This window comes from Sturnus vulgaris, chromosome 5 (assembly GCF_052056855.1).
Source record: "Sturnus vulgaris isolate bStuVul1 chromosome 5, bStuVul1.hap1, whole genome shotgun sequence".
Lineage (NCBI taxonomy): Eukaryota > Metazoa > Chordata > Aves > Passeriformes > Sturnidae > Sturnus > Sturnus vulgaris.
Window position 1 is genome coordinate 26,845,697 of NC_142247.1, and position 22,702 is coordinate 26,868,398.

General features: G+C 41.1%; 1 protein-coding gene across 1 annotated transcript in view; it reads left to right on the plus strand.

Moving 5' to 3' along the window:
• The window catches only part of UTP20 (UTP20 small subunit processome component), a 63,331-nt gene that overhangs the window by 6,655 nt on the left and 33,974 nt on the right, over positions 1-22,702 (plus strand). Inside the window, exons 9-25 of the mRNA XM_014889832.2 lie at positions 754-900; positions 1,405-1,539; positions 2,964-3,041; positions 3,707-3,885; positions 5,827-5,982; positions 6,509-6,597; positions 12,033-12,138; positions 13,327-13,477; positions 13,866-13,928; positions 14,247-14,405; positions 15,298-15,374; positions 16,236-16,315; positions 16,978-17,221; positions 17,787-17,996; positions 19,725-19,815; positions 21,540-21,625; positions 22,179-22,304. Of these exons, the coding sequence (XP_014745318.2) occupies positions 754-900; positions 1,405-1,539; positions 2,964-3,041; positions 3,707-3,885; positions 5,827-5,982; positions 6,509-6,597; positions 12,033-12,138; positions 13,327-13,477; positions 13,866-13,928; positions 14,247-14,405; positions 15,298-15,374; positions 16,236-16,315; positions 16,978-17,221; positions 17,787-17,996; positions 19,725-19,815; positions 21,540-21,625; positions 22,179-22,304 (2,177 nt within the window). The remainder of the gene's footprint in view (positions 1-753; positions 901-1,404; positions 1,540-2,963; positions 3,042-3,706; positions 3,886-5,826; positions 5,983-6,508; positions 6,598-12,032; positions 12,139-13,326; positions 13,478-13,865; positions 13,929-14,246; positions 14,406-15,297; positions 15,375-16,235; positions 16,316-16,977; positions 17,222-17,786; positions 17,997-19,724; positions 19,816-21,539; positions 21,626-22,178; positions 22,305-22,702) is intronic.

Here is a 22,702-nt window from a genome sequence, read left to right on the forward strand (position 1 = left end):
GAAAATCCCATTCTGTTCCTCTGGTCTCACCCAGTATGATAAGCAGTTCTTACCTGACTGTCATTAGCTACAAATTTGTTTATCACTTGGTATATATCCCTGAGGTTTCTTTGACTCAGTATCTGCAGTTGTTACGAAATCTTGGAAATTCGTGACCTACTTCCTTTTATTTTTAATGAGGCTTTTTCTTTTACACTAGGAACTGCCGGATGCATGGGGATATCTTGCTTAGAGGGAAATATCCATGCAGTCTGTGATAGCTGTCTAAATTAGGTTCAATTTGTTGGATTAAGGATAGGAGTTTATATCTTCTGGGCTGAAGAAGACACTAATATAGAATGTACGTTGAATGAGTAATCTCTCAGCATCCACATTATCAAATAATGCATAAAGTGTAAAAGTACCTAAATTCTGATAATTCCAATGAAAGCTGGGTGCTCAGAAACCATTGTGGGTGTGGAGCCCAGTATTTCTCTTTCCTATTTTGTATGTCAAGCGTCAGCCTTTCTGAAGACCTTCATTTTAGGAGTTTCTTGTGTTTCTCTCCAAGGAATCTGGGATGTGTTTTTATGTAAGGGAAATTTCACAGTGTTTCTGCAAGGTTTAATTTGTGGAATATGTATGAGGCACCCAACAGTAGTTTGTTGAGCAGCTAAGATACTGATTCTTTAAAATGTCCTTCAAATAGCAGTAAGTGAAACAGAGTCTGTTCATTTATCTGAAGCATTTCATTTCCCTATTTTATTTAAACAGGAGTCACTCTTAGATTTACAGAGGAAAATAACTAAGGTCAACTGCTCTGTGGCTTCAGAGCAGATAGAAAGGATTCTGCAAGCTTATCTGATCTTAGTGGAACATGCAAATGGATCTAAAATCTCTCTGCCTGAAGATGTCTGTCAGGTAGGTCAGACTGTCACTAAGATGTGTCAGAGAAGTATTGGTTGAATATGGAAGAGGTGTGTTCAGCTGAAGTGTTCGTACACATTTCTGATGCATCACTGGGCTTAGGATTTGAGTTGGGTGAACAGAGACCTATATTTTGAGTATTGCTACCTCTTTGATCCTGTGAGATTTTACCTCTGTATTGTAATGCTAATGTAGCCCAACTTTAAATGAGCAATGGGGAAAATGGGCTACTGTTTCTAGAGTCTGTTCTTGCCATTGTGGAGGAGACCCCCCTCCCCCCATATTAGTGATATAGGGCAGTTCTGCCAGATTTACATACATTTGACCCTATTAGGGTAGATTTAGAGCCTTCAAACTTCAGTGGGACTATTAGGATTCATTTCTGTGGGCTGAAGCTTAGAATTCTGTGCCCTCCTGGGCCAGGGACTGTCCAGGCCGTTCAGACCACGTAATCATTATCTTCATGGACAAATATGAGTTCTTTCTTTTTCATTTCAGGTTTTAATAAAAATGTTACAAACACCATATCTCTCATCATCTTGCTGCAAGATGCTGCTGAGCACCATTTCTGCATTCCTGCTGGCTGAAAATGTTCTGTTGCCAGATTCTTTGACCAAGGAGGTTATTCAGAAGGTAAAAAGGATTGCTGCTTATGCAAGAAATCCCAGACCTCAAATTCCCTAGAGCACGGTGATTTCTGGACATTCTGTTTCAGGCTGGGAAATATGCTATAAAGGTTCCCTTTAGCCTTTTTGCACTGATAATGTGCAAAAGAATGAGGAAGCTGCCCAGTATCTTAAATAAAGTCTCATGAGGTCTTGGGATTACCTGACAGTCTTACACAGGCTGTAAGTATAGCAATGCCACCATGGCAGACATCATTGCAATGAAATCCAGGCTCTGATTTAAGCACCTACAGCTTCTGTAGAGAAAGGAAGGAGAACAGTGAAGAAATACATCCTGCTTATAGTGATGAAGCAGATCACTGAGTCAAACTTAGTGAAAAAAATGCATTTTTCATTGTTTCCAGGCATTTAATGAGCACGCCTTAGCCTTGTGAACAGGGTTCACACAAGCGTAGTTGTGATTTAGAAAGTACAGAGTACAGGGCATATTTCAGTGCTACCTTTGCTCCTGGAACATTGACATGATTAGCTGCATACATTCCTATCAAATCTAGTGTTGCAAAGATTAACACGAGATTACACTATGGAGTCTGATTCTTTAGTTGTCCTGTTACAGTACGTTATAATTTTGCAATTGACAGTGTGGACCATAGTTGTAGTGTGTGTTTGTGCGAAAAAATATTTGAAATAAAAATGCCACGCGATTTACAATGGGAAGGCAGTACTTACGATTGTTTAAAAAAGATCAAATTTCATCTGGTCTTCAGTGTTGACTTGTGCTGAAGTAAGATTGGTTCTGCCTGTGGCAGTTTTGCTCAGGAGACTTCTTCAAACATTTGAGGATATTTGTGTGGGCTTCTGTTAAACTGGGGGAGGCTTAAAGCTGTCCTTGTGTACTGAAGGGTCTAGGAAAAGAGATCTGGGTGTGTATTTTATCTTAGCATTGAAGAGTACTGATCCCGAGTACCTCAAAGAACTGTTCCTGTTTTGGATCCTTCAAAAGCACAGAGGTTCGCTCTGCCCATGAGATAGTAAACTTTCTGCAACCTGCTGCACAGAAAAAATGCCGAGTTGAAATACGTTTTGGGCCAGTTAGTGTGTCTGTGCTGCAGTCCTAGAACTTTGAACTTATATTTTCCATATCACACTGAAGAGATAGCTCAGTTGTCTCTGCACTGAGACTGTAGGATCCAGCAGGGTTTGTCAAAAAGGATTGTGTTAGTAGGGTTTGTTAAGGACTGCATTTCTGTACCTGAATTGTCACTTGGAAACAATGCTGCTCTGTGTGCTGGAATTAGCAAGAGAGACAGGCAGAGTATCTCAGAGTTCAAAGCATGCTTGATTTGTATACCAGAAAAGATGTCCCACGGGTAGTGAAGAGATGACTATGAAATGTCTCTCATTCTGCAACCTTTCACTTGAATCTTGCAGGTATTTGCAAGTGGATTTGAACGGCATTTTCTTTTTGACTTCTCTGAAGCAATGTTCACAATGAAGCAGTTTGAGAAGGTAGGTGGAAGTGATTGTGCGTTATGTTTATTTCTGTTGCTAAAGGGAACAACTGGACAAGCCACAATATATTTACCTGCCTTGTATGCTGAAGGATTGTTGTGTATTGACATGATGTTTATTTAAACTTCTGGCATGATCTGATAAGAAGGAAAATGTTTACTTGTCTTATTGTGTTAACGTTGTGTAAGGATTGTCAGAGTTGGAGAAGGTGATAGGTGTCTGTTCACAAAAAAGAAGCTTGTTTCTGGGGTCTTAAGAGGGTGTGTTATGGATGGGAGGAAGAGAATGAGTTCTGGAGAAACTAAGTGGAAATGAAGAATAAGCCCTGTAACTGGTGATCTGGAAGGAATCAAATTAATTAAATGGAGTGGGAGGTGAGAGCCAAGACAAGGATCTGGAATGTCCTGACAAGACTGAATTTGATGCAGAATGAGTTTTTGCATTAAATTATGATCCCTACTGGGATAGGAAAATGTCTGTGTGTTAGTGTCTAGGGGCACCAGAACTGATAAGTCTGATGATTTGCTGGCTTATTTGTGAGCGTTTGGATTTCCCTGTGGTGGGTGTCATGGTTTGTTTGGGTTTTTTTTTGTGGATCTGGTGATGATTAAAGAGACTTACTAATCTTTGACGTTTTACCCTTTTTTTTTTTTTCTCTTCAGCATTTTCTCCCATGCTTTCTAGAATACATTGAACGTTGCTTTTCTGGCACAGATGCCATCACAAAGGACGAGGCTGTGGCAATTCTGGCTAAACTCATTTTGGTGAAAGCAGAGCCTCCTAGCATTGGTTCAATGGCATTTGAAAAGTATCCTCTTGTTTTCACTGAAGCATCTGTCAGGTGAGACTCCTCAAGTTTAGCTAACACTAGATGGGTCTGTGTGGCTCTAGGTCTGAAGACAGTGAACAGCACATAAAAGTTGCCCTCCAGTATTTGCTAGAATTGAGTAAATGGCAGCATTGCTGGCAGATTTGCAAACCAAGTGATATAGTAGGGTATCACTTCCCTTTTTGAAATTATATGAGAAGAGATGTGGCTTTGGAAAGGTGGTCACTGATGGACAGTGTTGTGGTGCATGGATGATGGGGATCTGTTACACCATCATGCAGACTGCATCCCTTGGCAGTTAATCTTTGTAGTGAGTGCAGCAGTTCAGCTTCTCATCATTACTAACCTCCTGCCTGTGGTCCAGCTTTTTTCCCTGTATGCATATGTCTTGTCCAGGAGCTTTCTTGGCAGCACTACTAAAGTCTTGTCATAGAGCACAGCTGGATATCAAAGGACACGTAATTAATCCAGAAGCAGCAATATGCTGGCGCAGCTTGACTGCTTTTAGTTGCAAGCTTAGCTTGGTTGCAATGAAATGGTTGCTTTCCCCAGAGCCTCTTTGGAAAAATTAGGGGTAACCACTGAAGCACAGAATGACCATTGCTTATCTAATTGTAATGACTTTTCTAGTAATTGTAACTCAGCTAATTCAAAACTTTTGACTTTGTATTGCCTTTATGTAAGGTTTTATTTTTCCTCAAAGCAGTCTACTCTGTGTGATTTTTTCCTATTTTTATTTAATAATAGTGGAAGCATTGAGGTTTTGGGAACAGAAGGCCAAGTCAAAATGATTAAATTTGGTTTTCTTCCCTTTTTTCCTTTGTTTCTTGATCTTTCTATTTTTCCAATGGTTTGGAGTAAAGAGCTGCAAGGACCTTGGTCCTGCTTGGACATTTTTTTGTGCTCTTGCAATGTCAGTGGTGTAAATTACAGCCAGGAGACATCTCAAGAGTTGCATACCCCGTTTCCTACCTAGTTTTTAAATATTCCAATTCTGGAGATTTCTGAGCTGCCTCTGGTAGTCTGTGCCAGTGCTTTGATATCTTCATACTTATACAGGTGTTTTGGTTTTTCATTTGAGCTTTTTGCCTTTTGGGGTTTTTTTGTTGGGTTGTTAGGGTTTTTTCCCCAGCCCTCAGTATATAACTTACACCTTCTTTGCAGCAGTTTAAATCCCTTGCTGCTTATCTTATCTGCTGGAAACATAAAGAGCAGAATATTTCTTACTCTTTGCATCAAGCTTTTACAACTAGAAGGCTTTCATCATCAGACATATATGAGATCTTCTTTCTCTGGACCAACAATCCTAATTCCTTGAGGTTTATCTCATAAATGTTTTTTCTTAAGCCTCTAATGATTCTTACTGTTGGCTTTTTATAAGCTTTTGTATTTCTTGAAGGTGAAGCCTATGCAGCCTTCTGTGATCTTGCAAGCACTGGGTGGAAAGATTGCTGCACATGGAGTGTGAAGGACTCCTGTTCAGATGTTCCAGTATGGTGTCAACCCTTTCGGCCTGCAATTAGGCTTGTTGATTTGGGCTCACCTTGTGATTCCATTTAAGTCCCAAAACTTTTACCTCACTGATTGTTTTCTGTCATCCATCTATGTCAATGTTATCGTGGTTTATTAACAACAGTTGTGGAGGTGACTCTCAGGTGTTCCTAGAGTCCCAGCTGTGAGGGTGTCCAACTGAGAATCAGTGTCTTTTCTTCTAGAAATATTATTTGAACTTGAAATAAGGAGCTGACATTTCTTGCGGGCCATGTTTTGTGCTCTTCAGCGTGACTAGATGAAGTTTTCTGCAGTAGAGGTCATTGAGAAGAAAAAGATCCCTTGTGTTGTGCAAGTCCTTTTTCCTCAAAACAGACTACATAATTTTGAATATCATAGGAGCAAAAGGAACAATCTCTGATATGCAGTGGTGGATTACTCAAATGTTTGGTCTATTTTTAGCTCTAATACAAGGCAACAAACGAGTAAAAGACAAGGAGAAAAGGCGGAAGTACCAGTGTTGGATCATGTACTGTCTTTAATGCATTTACCAGAGAATGAAGACGTCACTGACCTTTCACAATCTTGGGTTGCCTTGGTTGTACTGCCACATATTAGGTAAGAGATATTCTAAGGTATTGTTGTCATGTATTTCTGTAATATTGTCTACTTCTTACTGCCTATTAGCTGTTTTTCTGTAAAAAAATCAGTTCAGTAAAGAAAAGACAATAATTGCTAGTGCCAGGCTCAGGAAACCAGAGTTAGAAGACAAAAACAAGTGCTGCATGGAAATACCATGAATCAACAGTAAAGACAGGAATAGAATATCAGCTTCTTGATTGCCTGCTCGTTAAATTTGGTGCTTTAGTATATAGAGATGTTCTTGACACGTTTCATTTTGAGTGTTTTAAGCATTGTCCTCTCTCAACAGTATTTTTTCAGTAAATATTGAAGGACTAGTTAGAAAGAAGATGAGTGAATGCTACAATTTAAATTGTGAAGTAGAAATAGCAAAAGCGTTTTGGTGCTGGTTTCAAACCTGGAATGAACTACCTGTAATCTAATAGAGATAAATGTGATAGAAAGCTTTTATACGTAGGTGTCAGTGTAACAGAAATAAAAGTCTTCCCATTTATTTGAACAGACCAATGAACAAAGACCACATTCTGCCTCGTGTGACAAGTTTTATAGACTCTCTCTTCACAGCCATTGACAAAGGAAGCCTCTGCAAAGGTCAGTTACTTCCTGTTTATTTGCTTTTTGTTGATACATAAAAAAATAAGAGCAGTTTTATTGATTGCACAAAGCATGCAAATGAATAGTGGTAGCATTGTATCCAGAATTACTTACCAGCTTGACTAAAACGAGAAGAGCAAAGCCTGGGAGGAAACAGCCTCCAGGAAACAATTCTGCATTTGCTGTTCCTAATAATGATGGGGTGATAGATGTCCTGCATAGTGGAAGACATAGGTAATTGGGAAGGAAAAGAAGAAAGTGATTACAAAAGAGGAAGGAAATCTATCTAAACCAAACCCAAGTTGAAGCTGTCAAGTGAAGGAGAGACTATTGACTCATAAGCTCCAATTCAAATCTATAGTGCAAAGTTTAGGGCATTACCATCTGTCAGTTAATAGCTACACATCAATAACAGATATAAACTCAATCTAGCACACTCCAATTAAATGTCATTATCTCAAACCCTTTGAGCTCCATGTTGGGTGCCAAAAAGACCGTTGTGGTTTAACCCCAGCTGGCAACTAAGCCCCACACAGCTGTTCACGTGCTCATACTTGCCCAGTGGAATGGGGCAGAGAATCAGAATAGTAAAAGTGGGAAAGTTTGTGGACTGAGATGAAGACAGTTTAATAGGTGAAGCAAAGCAAAATGAGGAATTCATTTATCATTTCCCATGGGTAGGCAGGAAACCTCTAGGAAAGCAAGGCTCTGCCATGCATAACGATGGCTTGGGAAGACAAACACCATCGCTCTGAATAGTCCCCACTTTATTTGCTGAGCATGACCATGTGGATTGAAACATCCCTTTGGTCAGTTGGGGTCAGCTGTCCTGGATGTGTTCCCTCCCAACACCTTGTGCACCCCCGACCCACTCACCTGTGGGCTGGTGTGAAGAGCAGAAAAGGCCTTGTGGTGCTTTGCGAGTGCTGCACACTGATGACAAAAACATCCCTGTGTCGTCAACTATTTTCAGCACAAATCCAAGCCAGAGCCTCATACCAGCTACTGTGCAGAAACTTGGCTCTATCCCAGCCAAACACAGCATATTCTCTGCCTGTTAATCAATACCATTTATGTCATGCTCAGGTAGCACACTATCCAATACAACCTCGTTGTCCACCCTTTCCCCCCCCCATCCTTTGATATATCATTCCCTTAGTCTGTGGACCACCCCTGTAAAATGTTCACAGAATATTCACTGCTTCTTATAAAGCTTGTCCTCCACCAGCTTGGGTGGTTCCTGCTGTAGTAATTCCTACAACATGCAACTGAAACCTACAGCATGCAAGTGAAACAGGTTACAACAATTTAAAGTTATATCTGTTATGGTCTCCACCCCAGTCCCTTTGGGCCAAGCCACAGGCTTAACATTGCAATGAACTCCTTCCCTTGCCCCTGCTTGGGTTTGGACTTACCCAACAGTCTCGTTAGGGGAGTACCTGCTCCAAGTGGAGTCTTGCTTATAAGTCCCAGTTTCTCCTGGGGTATACCTGCTGTGGTGTAGACTTCCCCATCACCACAGGTGCTTTGGGGTGCACCTGTTCTCGGGCAGCCTTATCCATGTGCCACACTACCTTCAGAGGTATACCTGCTCCAAATGTGGCCTTACCCATGGCTGTTCTCCCTCAGGAGTGTACCTGCTCTGTCATGGGCTTGTCTGTGGCCACACACTTTGAGGTACTCCAGCATGACCTCACGCATAGCTGGTGATGCTTCACAGTGTACCTGCTGCAGCATAGAGTTACCCACAGGCACAGATGCTTCAAGTGTACTTTCTCCAGCATGGACTTACCCTTGGGTCACAATTCCTTCAGAGGTACACCTGCTGCAGCATGGACATAACTAAAGCTTTGAGAGTCCATGCTACTTTGGCGTGGACTTAACAGCCACAGATGCTTTGGGGTGTCCTGCTCCTGCGTGGACTTGTCCATAGGTCACAGTCTGATTGACTCAAGTTCATACTGGAGTTCCAGCCTGGCTGGTACAGCAGGACAAAAATAGCAGCACTGCCCTGGCCACCTGTCCACCTGGGCGCATTGCCATGGCTGTTATCAAAATGAGAGAAGGATGATAAACAGTACAGCACCACACCTGTGAAAACAAAAAGCAGTCAGCGATGATCAGTGGCTGCTAATATACAGTAAGACAAGCAAGTCCTATGGCACAGAAGCATGCCAATTAATAGTTAAACAGCAATAACAGCTATCAATCAGGGTTCAATCTAGCACATTGCAATCAAATCTGTCATTATCTCTAACCTTGAAAGCCACATGTTGGGTGCCAGAAAGGACTGTTGTAGCAACCTCAGCCAGCAACTAAGCTCCACATAGTTGCTTGCTTACTCAACAGGGATGAGGGGAGAGCATCAGAAGGGTAAAAGGAAGAAAACTCATGGATTGAGATACAGGTAGCTTAACAGGTAAAGCAAAAGCCGTGCATGCAAGTGAAGCAAAACAAGGAATTCATTCACCACTTCCCAAGGGCAGGCACATGTTCAGCTATCCCCAGGAAAGCAGGGCTCCATCACTCATAGCCGTTACTTGGGAAGACAGATGCCATGCCTTCTTCTTCCCTCTCTCTTAAATGCTGAGCATGGTGCCATATGATAGGGTATATCTCTTTGGTCAGTGGGGTCAGCTGTCCTAGCTGTGCTCCACTGATTTTGGCTGGGATAGAGTTAGTTTCCATCATGGTGGCTAGTATGGGACTGTGTTGTGGATTTGTGCTGAACACAGGGGTGATAATACAGAGATGTTTTCGTTACTGCTGAGCTTACTGCTACTGCCAAGGCCTTTTCTGCTTTTCATGCTGCCACACTGGCAAGGAGGCTAAGGGTACATGGCAGGCTGGGAGGAGGCACAGTCAGGACAGGTGACCCCAACTGACCAAAGGGACATTCCAGACCTTACCATTTCATGCTCACTATATAAATTGTGGGGAAGAAAGAGGAAGGGAGGGGACATTTAAAGTGATGGCATTTGTCTTCCCAAGTCACTACTAAGTGTGATGGGGCCCTGCTGTCCTGGAGATGGATGAACACGTGCCTGCCCCCAGGAAGCAGGTCCTTGTTCAGTTTTGCTTGTGTGCATGGCTTTTTTGCTTTATCTCAACTCACAAGTTTTCTAGGTTTTACCCTTCTGATTCTCTCCCTGATCCTGCTGGTGAGGGAGTGGGCAAGTGGCTGCAGGAGGTTTGGCGGCTCTCAATACCTTGTGTACCTCCAGCCTTCCCACTGGTGGAGTGGGGTGAGAAGCAGGAAATGAGCAGGAGAGCTCTTGGTGCTGTGTGAGTGCTGCTCATCAGTAAAAGAAACATCCTTCTTTTATCAACACTTTTCAGCACAAATCCAAAACAGAGCTCCATACTAGCTGCTATGAAGAAAATTGCCACTATCTCAGCCAAAACCAGCACACCATTTCTGACCCAAGTGATACCATCAATTCTAAATGCTGCATCTTTTCTCCAGGAATAGATGGTCACTGGTTGTGTTCCCTCTCTGGCCAGAAAAAAAAAATTACCTGAGCCTGCATAGAGCAAGGCTCTGAGTTGTTACTCAGAGAGCTAGAAAGTATTTGGCCTTGTGGCAAACTATAAACAAGTTTTGGGATGCCCCAAATTGAGTGTTCATTGTTCCTTTGTTAGTAAGGACTGTCATTTTCCATGTATAATATCTTTCTTAATATTCCTAAACGTATCCACCAATCAGCTCTTTTGTTTTGGTTTTTTTTTTTTTTTTTTCTTTTTCTTCTTTAATGAAGCTTTGTCAAGCATGGCCCTTTTTGATTTAGGTCTTTTTTTTATCGTATTTGCAGATTTTTCGTGCTGTCATGATTGTTTTATTGGTAATGTATTTAGCCTAAAAAAGGGACATCTAAAATTTCTTTTCTTGGATCTCATCTTTGCTGGCAGTAGTAGCAGCTCTGCTCAGGCTCTGTGTGTGTGTGCCAGAGGCACATTGCTACTTCTTCCTTTGTCAGTAAGGGAAAAGAAAACAAATGCATCCTCAGTCGTATACTCATGCCTCCTATTGTCCCATATTACATTTATTTGCTTGGTTTTCTTCACCTTTCTCCCAGACTAGCGTTCCTGGATGCTTTTTTTCATCCTCTGGCATTCTTTCCACCTCCATGATTCCTGAAATTCCTTCACCTTCTACTAGGACTCCAGTCTCCTCTCACTGCCTGTGCAAGGCTCCAAGCCCTGGGCTCCACTTGACCTTCCTGGCCAAGAAGTTCCAGAACTGGGTGTTTTTGGTGTTCTGGTTGCAGTGGAGTGTAAAGAAATGGGCTTGAAAACTGGATCAGAGCAACAGCTAGTTACTGCTGGCAGCTCTTCAAGGCCAGTATGGAAGTGCTTCCCTTGTTGATCACACAAGTATGGCTGTAGTGAGGTGAAAGCTGCTATCTTTGTCCAGCATGGACACACTGCTGCCAAAGGGCATGCAGATTGCTGTTTGGGAATTGTCTTTACACTATAGATACTGAAAGTTTTTTCCTGATAGTACTTGATGTTTCTTCTCTCTTTGAGGAGCTCCTTATGGAGGTTAATGGTTAGCAGGATCTGACACATACCTGAGGAATTTAGCAACTTAGAACAGAAGAATGTTTCAGAGGAATAAATATAATATGAATACTCACGTCCTTTTCTATTGTCAGTGTATAAGACAGATATATCTTTTTAAAACTTTCTTTAATTTCCCTGGTTTAGGAACAGTATTTCTTCAGCCTGGGAAGAGACAAAGAAGGGGATTTTTAAATTTATTTTTTTTCAAGCAACTTATTTGCTAACTTAAAAGTGTGAGGGGAAAGGAGTTGCCCTTTCTTGCCTGGGAGGGCATTGGCTATCACGTGTTTCTGGGAAACTCTCCATCCTTAAAGGAGTCTGAGGTATTTAGGAAGGAGACAAAATTCAGCAAGCCCACCTGCCGTTCTCTAATATATAATCAATCTTTAGGTACATGGGACCTTTGAAGATCTTACACAGCCAGAGTTCCAGAGTTTATAGGCACCTGTGTGGTGGTAGTATCAGTATGTATTTTTGCTTTGTTTTTGCTACATTCATATCAATTTGACAGCATTTCTTTCTTTTTAGCAGAGTGCTGTCTGCAACTCTTGCCACAGTGCTTAGCTCCAGATCCCTCTTTCTGTACACATGGGTGTGATGGAAACATGCAAACTGGGAGCTGTCACAGCTTTCAGTGCTGGCTTGCTGGAGGAGGCGCTTACTTTGATAGCCAGGGAAGCACTTTTTTTATGTGTTATGATTGTGTGTTACTGTTAGAAAATTCACATGCTAGCTCTGCGGTCCATATATAAGGTAGCACCTTATTTCTCTGATTCCAGCCTTTGCAGGATGGGCAAGCACCATACAAGCAACAAGTCACTGAGAACTGAGTAAATTTACAAGATGTTCTTGTTCTTTTTCTGCTCCAGGAAACTTGTTTGTGGCCTGCCAAGCTGTAAGTACTCTACTTAGTTTGGTGGAGTCTGCTGAAGTACTCCATTTGTTACCTGTGGAGCGTGTCAAGAGCTTGGTGACGTAAGTAAACTCTGTTCTGTGGTGCTTTATGGTTTTCCTTGGTAGGGCAAAAATTTTACCTTGCCTTTCTATAGGAGCTGGTTAAATGCTTCTTTGCATGCTGCCCATTCTGTTATGCTGGTGCATTGTTCAGTATTGTGGTTATATAACAGAGCGAAGTTGTAGGCACTTTTTGGAGAACCAGGTAGATGTAGTTCTTGTTCAATGACATTTTCTCTGCAAACTGATGCTTTCTTAGCTGCAGGGTAGTATGTCAAATAAGTTGGTTCTAGTTTTACATTGGAATGCTACCCTGGTTCTAGTTTTACTTTGGAATGCTACACTTAGTAATTCTGTGTTATGTTATAATGATAAAAGAGATAGGAACAGCATTTCCTGAGCTGTGTCATCGGACTGAGTTTGCTCATGGTGTTGGGATTCCACCATGTCCTTACATATCCATGTTTGTGCATTGCTCTACAATGGGAAGAGACTTTGTATATTCCATTTTATTTATTTTGACTCTGTGTAACTCATAATTAGCACAGAAAACTGTCTGGCTGCAGAGATTTAGGAAGACCATTTTTCTCTCTCTAGCATCTCCAAGTCTTTGGTGGCTTGAGCTTCAAAACATCCTGTTCATTTAGAAAGTTATGGTGCTCATGTCTGAGGCATGATGGAGATAACTTGCCCAGATCAGACAGGAATTGTTGGCAGTGAGTTTTAGCCTAATGCTTTCCTGCTAGCTCTGGGCAGGGGATGTGAAACCTGTTTGGAGCAAGAGATGTAAGGTAGCAGAAGGAAGTTTCTATGTGAACAGACAGGATTCCTGGGATCTCACCTAAGCCTAGATTATTTCTTTTCTGTTGAAGTTGATCACTGACTGAGCACCTGGGGAGTATCAGAAGCCCTCGTGTGACTTATGCAGGTCTGTTTTTTGCAGCTGTGTGTCCAGCATGCAAGTCTCAGCTTGACAAGCTTGTTTAACACAAAGGAGGAATCTCATGCCTCTTGAACTGTCATGGGTCTTACAGCTGCAAGTCATTGTGCTGGTGAAGTCTGACTTCACTGGCCTGCTGGTCTCTGCAAGCAGAGTCTGAAATTGTGGTATTTTTCCTCGATGTTGTAGTTATCACTACTGCCTTATTTTTAAATACCAATGTTGTTGCAGTGCTTTCTGTATGCTAATAAAATCATCCATTGTTTTAGCACTTTCCCTTCAGACCCCTCTGCATTGCTGTTGGCTGATCTCTATTACACAAGGTTGGCATTATGTGGCTGCCAGGAGCCCCTTTCCCAGAGGAACCTAATGGATTTGTTTGAGAAGTTGCATCCTAATATTTCAACTGGTGTTTCCAAGGTAATCTGCTGTTTTGAGCATATGCAAAGAAATTTGTATTTTAACAATAAAACATAAGTAAACTTAGTTAAATTATAAAGTCTGAAGGGAGAAGCATCAGACTATGTAAAGCTATTACTTCCATAGTATCTGCTTAGACCTGTGTCAATGAGGCATGAGTTAACAGAAGTTAACTGTTAGCCCTGTCAGCCTTGCCTCTTGCCTTGAGGTAAATCAGGGCTGGAGCATAATGCATTCACTTCTAATTGCCTTCTAGACTACAGGAATTCATCTGTTCCTCAGCTCCAAGATGAACCTAGTGAAATCAGTGTGCTGTAGCAGGCATTAACCTCTGTAGGTGTGTATTTGTCAATTTATATTGCCTGACATATGCTTCTGCTTGGAATAGATCCGGCTGTTGACGGTTCGAATTCTAAACCATTTTGATAATCCACCTTCTGCACAGATTGAGGTAGGACTAAAACTTTTCATTTAACATTTCAAAGCTATTTGTGTTGCATATTATGTGTGAAATATTATTCACTTTGCAGAAACAAATTGTATCTGGTAGAGATGGTCCTCTGCTTTTGTGCTTTCACATTCCAGTTTTATTTCTTTATCCCTCACCTCTTCGTGTTTTCATACGTGAGCCTAAATGGTGGAAACCAGAGCAAGTCCTTTGACTTTGTTCTTTTGTCCAGTATGGCCATGAGTCTATGTAGTTTTTTTGAAGTACTTTTCAATGAGATAAAGGTACTCTTAACAGAATTCATGTCACTTGTTTGTTCAGGGTGATGGCACAGGGGAAGTCCAGCCTGTATTTGCCATATTGCTCCAAGCAGAGCTTGTGCCAGCAACAGTGAATGATTACAGAGAGAAACTTCTCCATTTGAGGAAACTAAGATGTGACATAGTGCAGCCTGCAATACTAAGTGGATCTCTGCAGGAGGTAAGGATTTCTTGTCCAAAAGCAGTTATCACGTTCCTTTATTCCAAGAGAATGGTCTTATTCCATCACATGGATTACAGTGTTTTTAATGAGAGTTCATAAAAAAATCAATGAACTCCTAGATTAGGTTTTAGAAAACTTACTTGTTAGTAGGGATCACAGCTCCCATTGTCCTCAGGAGTGCTGTGTTTTAATAGAACAACATTGGTATCTAGATAAATGGCCCACAGATTAATCTGGGTTTGATGTGATGGAAAGGAAGGCAGATGATTTCAGGGAGAAGCAAGTTGTGAGCAAATTTAAACTCATGACCTTGCCCTGTCCTCAGTGTGGTTGAACGTTGGTAGGACTCTCATTGGCTGTTGGTGACCTCACATCTGGATCTTGCTTCAGCAGGAAAATATTTTATGCCTGGGACTGTTGAATCTCCTCTGCTGCTGAGCTAAAGGGAGACTCACATCCATGAGGAAGGATTGTAGGTCACTCCTCCTCCATGTAGCAAGGAGCCAGTCTAGAGGACATGCTATTAGGCCTAGCGCAGTGAATACTCCTCTGGGCAAACTTCCATCTTTCTGAGGTCCCTCATTTTGCTGTGGCAGCACTGAAGTTGGAGAGAGAGACAGTCCAGATCATCTGTGCTGAACTGGTTTTTCCATATTCACGTTATTTTGGTATAGTTATGAGATCTCAGTGTAGCTTACAGTAAATGGGTTCTAGATTTCCACATGAAGCTATGAGACAAGGAATGATTATGTGTGTGACTTACTTCATCTCTTGTAGCACTCCTGAGAACTTCTTTGATCAAAGTTTCCTCTTTGAGAGGAAAAAAGGTGGTTGGTCTTTACCTACTGTTTTTTGCATCTCAACAAGATGGTGTTGTATGTCATTCTAGGTGCCTCTTCGGTATTTACTAGGAATGCTTTATATTAACTTCAGCCCTCTCTGGGATCCTGTAATTGAACTTATAACGTGAGTATATGCAGTTGGATGCTGTAATCTGTAGTTGTCTCACGGGACATTCCTTTCATTCTTCTGTGAACAGAAGCTGAGTTAAAAAATGTCCAGTTTGGAGAGATTTGTGCATGAAAACCTTCACGTGAGATCTTCTGAAACTACTTTGATCTCTCAAATCTTAACCTGTGTAGACTCTTCAACTTACTTCCTGATTTTTCTTACTTCAAAGGGAACTTTAAATAAATACAGTCAAATAACATCAGAGTTTTTAGTCAGAGGTAGCAGGATTTGATTTATGTTTAACAAATGCTTAAAGGAACAAGACGTGTCTCTCAGTTTCCTCATCTGCCAACTTTTCTGTCCTTACTGGAAAACCTCTAAGTCCTAATAAAGAGTAGGGAAGTCTTACCATGGTGAAAAAATGAGTGACTTCTTTCAGCATGACTTTATCTTCTGGTTTTTTTCTTCCCTCTGTTGTGCGATTAAAAAGGATGGGATTTTCCTCTTCAAACCAGTGAATTAATTAAAAAAAAAATTAAACCAGCTCTTCAAAAGATATATCTATGGTAATTCTTCCTTTGATCCTATATGATTTGCTGTACAGAAGTCAGTAGAAAGCTTGAGAACATTTTTACTCAATATGAGTTCATTTGAAGTCATAGGATACAACCAGATTATTTTAATAACAGTTGACATTTGAGATCCATGAGAAAAGGCCAGGAAGTGCCACAGCTGCATTGTGCAGATGTCCTGTCTCCGGACAGCCACGTTAAAGCAATGATCAAAGCCTTTGATTGTGGTAGTTGTTAACTAGCTGAGTGACACTTGCCTTTTCTTATCTTCCTTCTAATTTTATGCTGTATTCTGCTTTGTTAGTTCTCATGCAAAGGAAATGGAGAATAAACAGTTCTGGAAGGTCCTGTATGAACATTTGGAGAGGGCTGCTACCTATGCTGGTACGTCACCTTCCCTAAGTGTGGTTATCATAGTAACCCAGCTGATGGTGAATTATGTGGCTGTTTTTCATGTGCTCCAAATTTATGTGTGGTGGGGGGAATTCAGAACCAGTACAACTGTCATGTCCAGGGCAGAAGTGGAGAGGCTTGGAAGGAAGCTGTGTCTCCTGTCCTAAACACCAAGCAGTAGATTTAAAAGGCCACCTGTGTTACAGGGAGGAGCTGCAGGTTGTGGGAAACCATGCAGTAGTTTTATCTTTGCTTAAGACTGGCAATTGTCAGACTGGTCAGGAACAGTGACAAAACCTGTGTCATGATGCAGACCATCTTCCTACTCCTGGAATTTCTACAGACAGTCCTTGTGTGTGCTCTTGAGTTTTACCTATGGGCAAATGCAATCTAATATTTCAATACAGAGTCAAAAGTATGCAGCCATTTGTGTACTTCCCTGTTATTCAAGGGAACTGAGCTCAGCTGAGAAGTGCCAGGGTTGCAAGGCATCCTAGAATGCTTTCTAAGCAATGCATGTCTTTAAGGTCAGTGTTAAATACTGTTGCATCTAAACAGGTGCATGTCACCAAGTATTACTTTTGTAATGGGGGATGGATTCCTTGCTAGTGGCCATTATGAAGTAACCTGAAAAGACTTTATCTCTTCTGTAGAAATGGAGCTACAAAATGAACTAGATGAACAAGAGGAGAGCATTGCTGAAACAGAAAATGAGAAGATGCCAGAAGGAGAGGTGGGGACTGTCTTTCTGGAGCAGCTGAGGAGTAGAACAGATTGCAGTGAACGGCTGGACCACACAAATTACCGTTTCCTGCTGTGGAAAGCACTGGACAAGTTTCCAGACAGAGTGGAGCCTCGGTCGAGGGAACTTTCCCCACTTCTTTTGAGATTCATTCGGTAAGTAAGATGTATTTTTCAGTTGAGTGGACACGTTGCTTTTGATGTGTTGCTGAGCTTTAAGATTGGCTACCCCACTACAGACTTTGTTTCTTGAATGCATGGCTGATGACATGTCTGTTTCCAGTTGAGATAATCTTCTAATTGGAATGTGGGTTTTGTTAGAAATGAAGCAGGCTGAAATAAACTTACAGTGGGTCTCTGCCGCTCAGTCTCGCATTCATTGACTTGCCATTGTCACAGTCTGGTTACTCAGTTACAGAGTGATTTCAGTGGAAATAAAGTTTCTCTTTAATGAAAACACACTTTAATTTGGAATCACAGAATACCAAAGTGTTTTCCCCCAGGATGGGGAAAATACTGATTTTGTTAGAGTCTGATTCAAATTCCTGCCCCTAGAGGGAAAGCAGTGGTATGCTTGCATGTGTGTGCACATATCAGACAGTATGATGGACATAATAAAATGTTATAATATGAATGGTGAGGTTTTTAGTTGCTGTTGTTGCCCTGAAATCTTGAAAATTATTATGCTTCTTAATTCCTTCCTTCTTTTTTTTAAACACAGAAATGAGTACTACCCAGCAGATTCCTTAGTGGCTCCATCTCAGGATCTCAGAAGGAAAATTAGTGGTACCATAGCAGCAAAACAAATACCTGCTGAAGAGGTCAATGATGTTGCTATGGAGGAGGAGGAGGAGGAAGAAGAAGAAAAGGAAGAAGGGGAACCAATTAATGTAGTAGTACCGAAAAAGAAAACAAGAAGAGCTGCTGCTAAGTAAGTATTTTTAGTTTTCCCTTAGTGCTTTCAGGGAAAGGCAGATTCAGCAGCTCACATTGAGATACAAGCTGTGTTTTTGTATATATTATTTTTTCTTCTTTTGCTTGTGCTTCATCATTTCTCAGTGGATTACAAGTCAGAAGTTCTGCCTGTACAGTACTAAAAATCCAAATACATTGGCCAGGTTTTATCATTATCTCATTACCTGCTGACTGGTCTGTGGTGTGTTTTATCTTAAGCAAAAAATGTATAGTATTCTGAAGCTATTCTGAAGTTTTTGGACACTCTTGTGCCTGAATTCCCTGGCTTCTCTGTGTATATCTGTTAGTCTTTGAAAACTGTGAGCATTGCCAAACACTTCAAAAAATTAGAATTGTTTAGGTATTCTAATACTGGGATTCTGCCGTTTCCTGCCCATGATAAATCTTGTCTCCTTAGGGACCAAGGTTTTTATTTGGTAGACTGAAGCTGTATGTTGCTGAGTATCATTACTGCAGTGCTGAATACATGAAGAAAGTTGTTCTTTCTATTAATTCTCCCCAGTGATGACCTCTGTCAAATATTCCTTACAAATATAGCACAAACATTTATATTCTGACACTTCTTTTGCAAAGTATGGCCCTTGTAACAATGGAGAATTTCAAAATGTCACCTTATATGTTGGAACAAGACATGAATTTGATATGTGACCTGAAGTGTCATTTCATCCCAGGTGTCCTATGGGTGTTTCATTTTTTCCCCAGATTCTGGCTTGTATCTGCAAGTTATCAGCAATTAAAATACAGTGAGAGTCCAAGATATTTTGTTGTTTTCCCAACCTCCATCTCAGGTCATCCATGCAATGAAGCGGAAACATTAGCTCCTGGTAGCTGTAGCAAAGGCATAAAGGATTTACCAGAGGTGTGTTAATGAGTTGTGGGGTGACCCCCCCTTCCCGGGTCATGCCTGTGCCAGGGAGAGTTCCCTCGTGGAGTTGCATCCTATGTCCTGAGAGGCCTGGCTGAGGCAGGGAGGGTGCACACCAACCCCAGGTTCCCTGTGGAGTTCCTGGAAGACATCCTACTCATCCCTTGTCCGTGCCCAGCCATGGAGGAGGGTGGCCCAGCTGAAGTGTCTGCAGAGTTCAGTGTTAATACCAGAGGAGAAGCTGAATGACAACTTCTACCAGTCCCACGGCACACGTGGTAGAGGAGATCTCACACCTTCCTTGTCCTGGTCTTCTCTGTCCCTTCCCATGAAGAGGAGGTGGGGCAGATGTGAGGTGACCCTGCCAACACTAGAGGAACTGGCTTCCATCTGTCCTTGCAGCCCAGTGTTAAGTCCAGTACAGTCTGTAGCTGAATGCAGCCCATCACATTGGTAGGAGCAACATGGGCACCAGTTACGGACAAGTGAATAAACAAAGAGATAAATACAGAATTTTCGTGTGCTAGGCTAGGCTGGCAGAGAGAAAAGTAAGCTGCGTCCCAAATGTATCCCTTTCTCATGAAAAAACCTGAGTGTACTCAGTGCTACTGAAGTAAAGGCATTCTCTGTGCAGTGAAGTGACAGCTGGAAGGAGCTGCTTAGGGATCAGAACACCTCTTGCTATGTCTGAAATAGTGCTGAAAACTTGGGATCCTCTTGTGTTGTTTTTTGTTTTCTTTCTTGTTAGTGAATTTTAATTAAAGTTTCCTGTTTGTTTGTCTACTGGATATTTTGAAAAATAATTGTTTTGTTTTGCAGGCAATTAATAGCCCACTTACAAGTTTTCTCAAAATTCTCAAATCCTCGTGCACTGTATCTGGAGCAGAAGTTGAATGCCTTATATACCCAGGTGAGGCTATTTGCTTACTTATAGAATCGCTACTAATAAATTAACTCTTTCTTATTTGAGTGCAGTGTCTAATACTGAGGAAACCTGTCATTTTCTGAACTCAGCTGTGATAGCTGAAAAAGGAGCTGTCCTTGAGAGGACTTTCTAACAGGCTTCACTTGAAATGGACCCCTTAGGCAAAGACCTGCTTAAGATACCTGTCTTAGTTTGCCAGGAGTGGCACTTGCAAAACAGATCTGACAGCAGACAAGTAGTAGTCTTTGACAAGGTGGAAGAGTGGCTACAGAAGATATATGTTTCACTTATGCTTCCTGCAGGAACTGGAGGAGGATTTAGTATCCAAAGCTTGAGTAAGATCTAAGGAGATTTGTCTTTGTCCTGTAGGTTTTTGTGTACTAAGATTATGGCCAGTACATATAAGAGATCATCAAGCATCAAAAAAGGGATTTCTTCTTGAAGAATATTCAATTTACATGATATTTTTCTGAGGGATTTTCCTGAAAGAATTGTCGAAAGTATGACTTTGAAGAGAGATTCTAAGTCTTAATTTTACAGTCCTGAATACAGTTTTGTTTTTTAGTTTTTTTAATTTTACAGGGTTGTGTTGGTTCCCAGTTTGTGGATTTGTTCCGGTCATTGGAGTTTGCTCTCGTTGTTCCCAGTTTATGTTTCCTGAGGCTGTGGGTGTTGAAAGCTCCATTCCTTAGTCCCTGAATTTGAGAATCTCTAGCAGACATCCACTCTGTTTCAGTCTATCTCAAAGTATTATGTAGAAAAACAGTTAATCCATGCGTTTGCTTGCCTGTGTTCTTAGCAAACTATTGGACAGTCATGTAAAGGTCAAATCACTGTGGGAAGAACAGCTTGGCACAAGAAGAAAGATTACTTCCACACTTACTGTTTGCATTTCCGTGTCTTAGTATATGCATTGTCACGGCTGGTGTGTCCATCTGGCATAGGGACATCATGACAAAGTGACCTTTGATGACACTTGCACTTGGTAGGAGACTGAAAAACTGATGAAGATACTGTCTAGGGAAATGATCTGCACTTCTCAACTTCTTTTCCCTGTCCTAATGAATCTCAGAATCACAGAATATGCTGAGTTGGAAAGGACCCATCAGGATCATCGAGTCCAGTTCCTGGCCCTGCACAGGACACACCAAGAACCAAACCATGTGCCTGAGTGCATTGTGCAAACACTTAAGATATTCTCGATGCTGTGACCCCCTACTTGGTAGTGTTTAGTGCCTAGGTTATGAAGAGTCATCTTCAAGAGAGGGTGAATCTCAGTGAGACTTTGCATACAAATTCTTCTGAGTACTTTGTGTTTGCCACAGGAAAGAAATACAATTATCTTGGAATGGTTTGGGTAGTCTGCTTTTTAATCCAGTCTTCTTACATACACAGCTGATAACTGTAACTGGATTTTGATAAGTGCAAACTCATAGTGGTCCAAAAGACATCTGTGAAGAAACAAATATTTTAACTGTCCTATGTAGATAGGAAAGAAAAGTATATATGAGCTATCAGCAGCCATGCCACTTTTTATGAGGGGCATGGACATCTTGGCTTTATAGTGGCAACATATACATTCTGCCTCCATTTGAATAAGTTAGTCCAAAACCTGCTTGAGCTTGTAGCCTTTGGGTTGTTTCACTGTTTTCAGTAAGCACTGCTGCCTCCTAGATAGGGACTCATTTTCTTTCTTTTATTATTTGCAGTTACTCACTCATCAGGACCAGAATGTACAGAGAATAGCTCTTGACTGTATAATGACATACAAGCATCCTCATCTACTGCCATACAGGTAAAAGCTTTTATATTATTTTAGCATTGGCGAATGAGCCTGCTGTCATATCAGAAGCCTGCTTCAGGGTCAGTTTCATTTGGGGTTCTGTATTTGTTGAAGACATATATGTAAAGTTTAATTTTAGCCAGCTGTATGTTTTGTATCTAAGAGAGGAAATCAGGTCTTGAGGTTGATCAGTGTCTCTTTTATGTTTAGAGAAAAATAGCAACACTTCTATTCTGTCCCAGAATAGTGTCAGTAGTGTTAGTAGTTCCATCATTTTCAAATGTGTCTTATGTACTGATGGTTTATAACCACCCAAAGAAAGTGACAGCATACAACTGTAGTTTGTGGTTAAATAATTTCTTTGGAATATGTGCAGGACTTGTCTACATAATGAGCTTGAACTTGCTGGCTTTTAATTTTTTTTTTATAAAAGGGTGAGAAAATAGTACTTTATTATTTTGTATACAGCAAGGATAGATAGGTAATTATATATAGATGCATCTGTGTGTCTATCTGTCTATTTTTATAACCCTACCTGCCCTCAAATAATGTTTATTACTTTCAGGGAGAACTTGCAAAGGCTACTGGAAGACAAGAGCTTTAAAGAAGAGATAGTTCATTTCAGTATTTCTGAGGAGACCACAGTAGTAAAAACAGAGCATCGACCAGATCTCATCCCTGTTCTTATGAGGTGTGTTCTGAAGTGTGAGTTCAAAAGCTTCATGGCAGAGTACCATGAGCAGAGAGCTGTAATGCTGGTTCTCATTTTGAGCAGTTGAGATAAACCCATGGTTAATGGTACTGTTTGATGACTTAGTTTGTGATATTCTCTGTGGCTTCCTTATTAACACATTTATGTAATGTGTTATGCAAATGGTGTTTTCTTTAAAAACAGCATTTTGGTACATACTGTTTCTACTAAGGATTACAGAGAACTGTGAGGACGTTTCAGTTCACTAAGTATTGCCAGCTATTTGCAGTGATGCGAACTGTCCTGCAGGGTAACCAGTTTTATACCTGAAGTTTCCATTGTAGTAGCAGAAGGTGAACCTTCCATAAGATGTTTTTGGATAGTATGTAGTAGTTCAG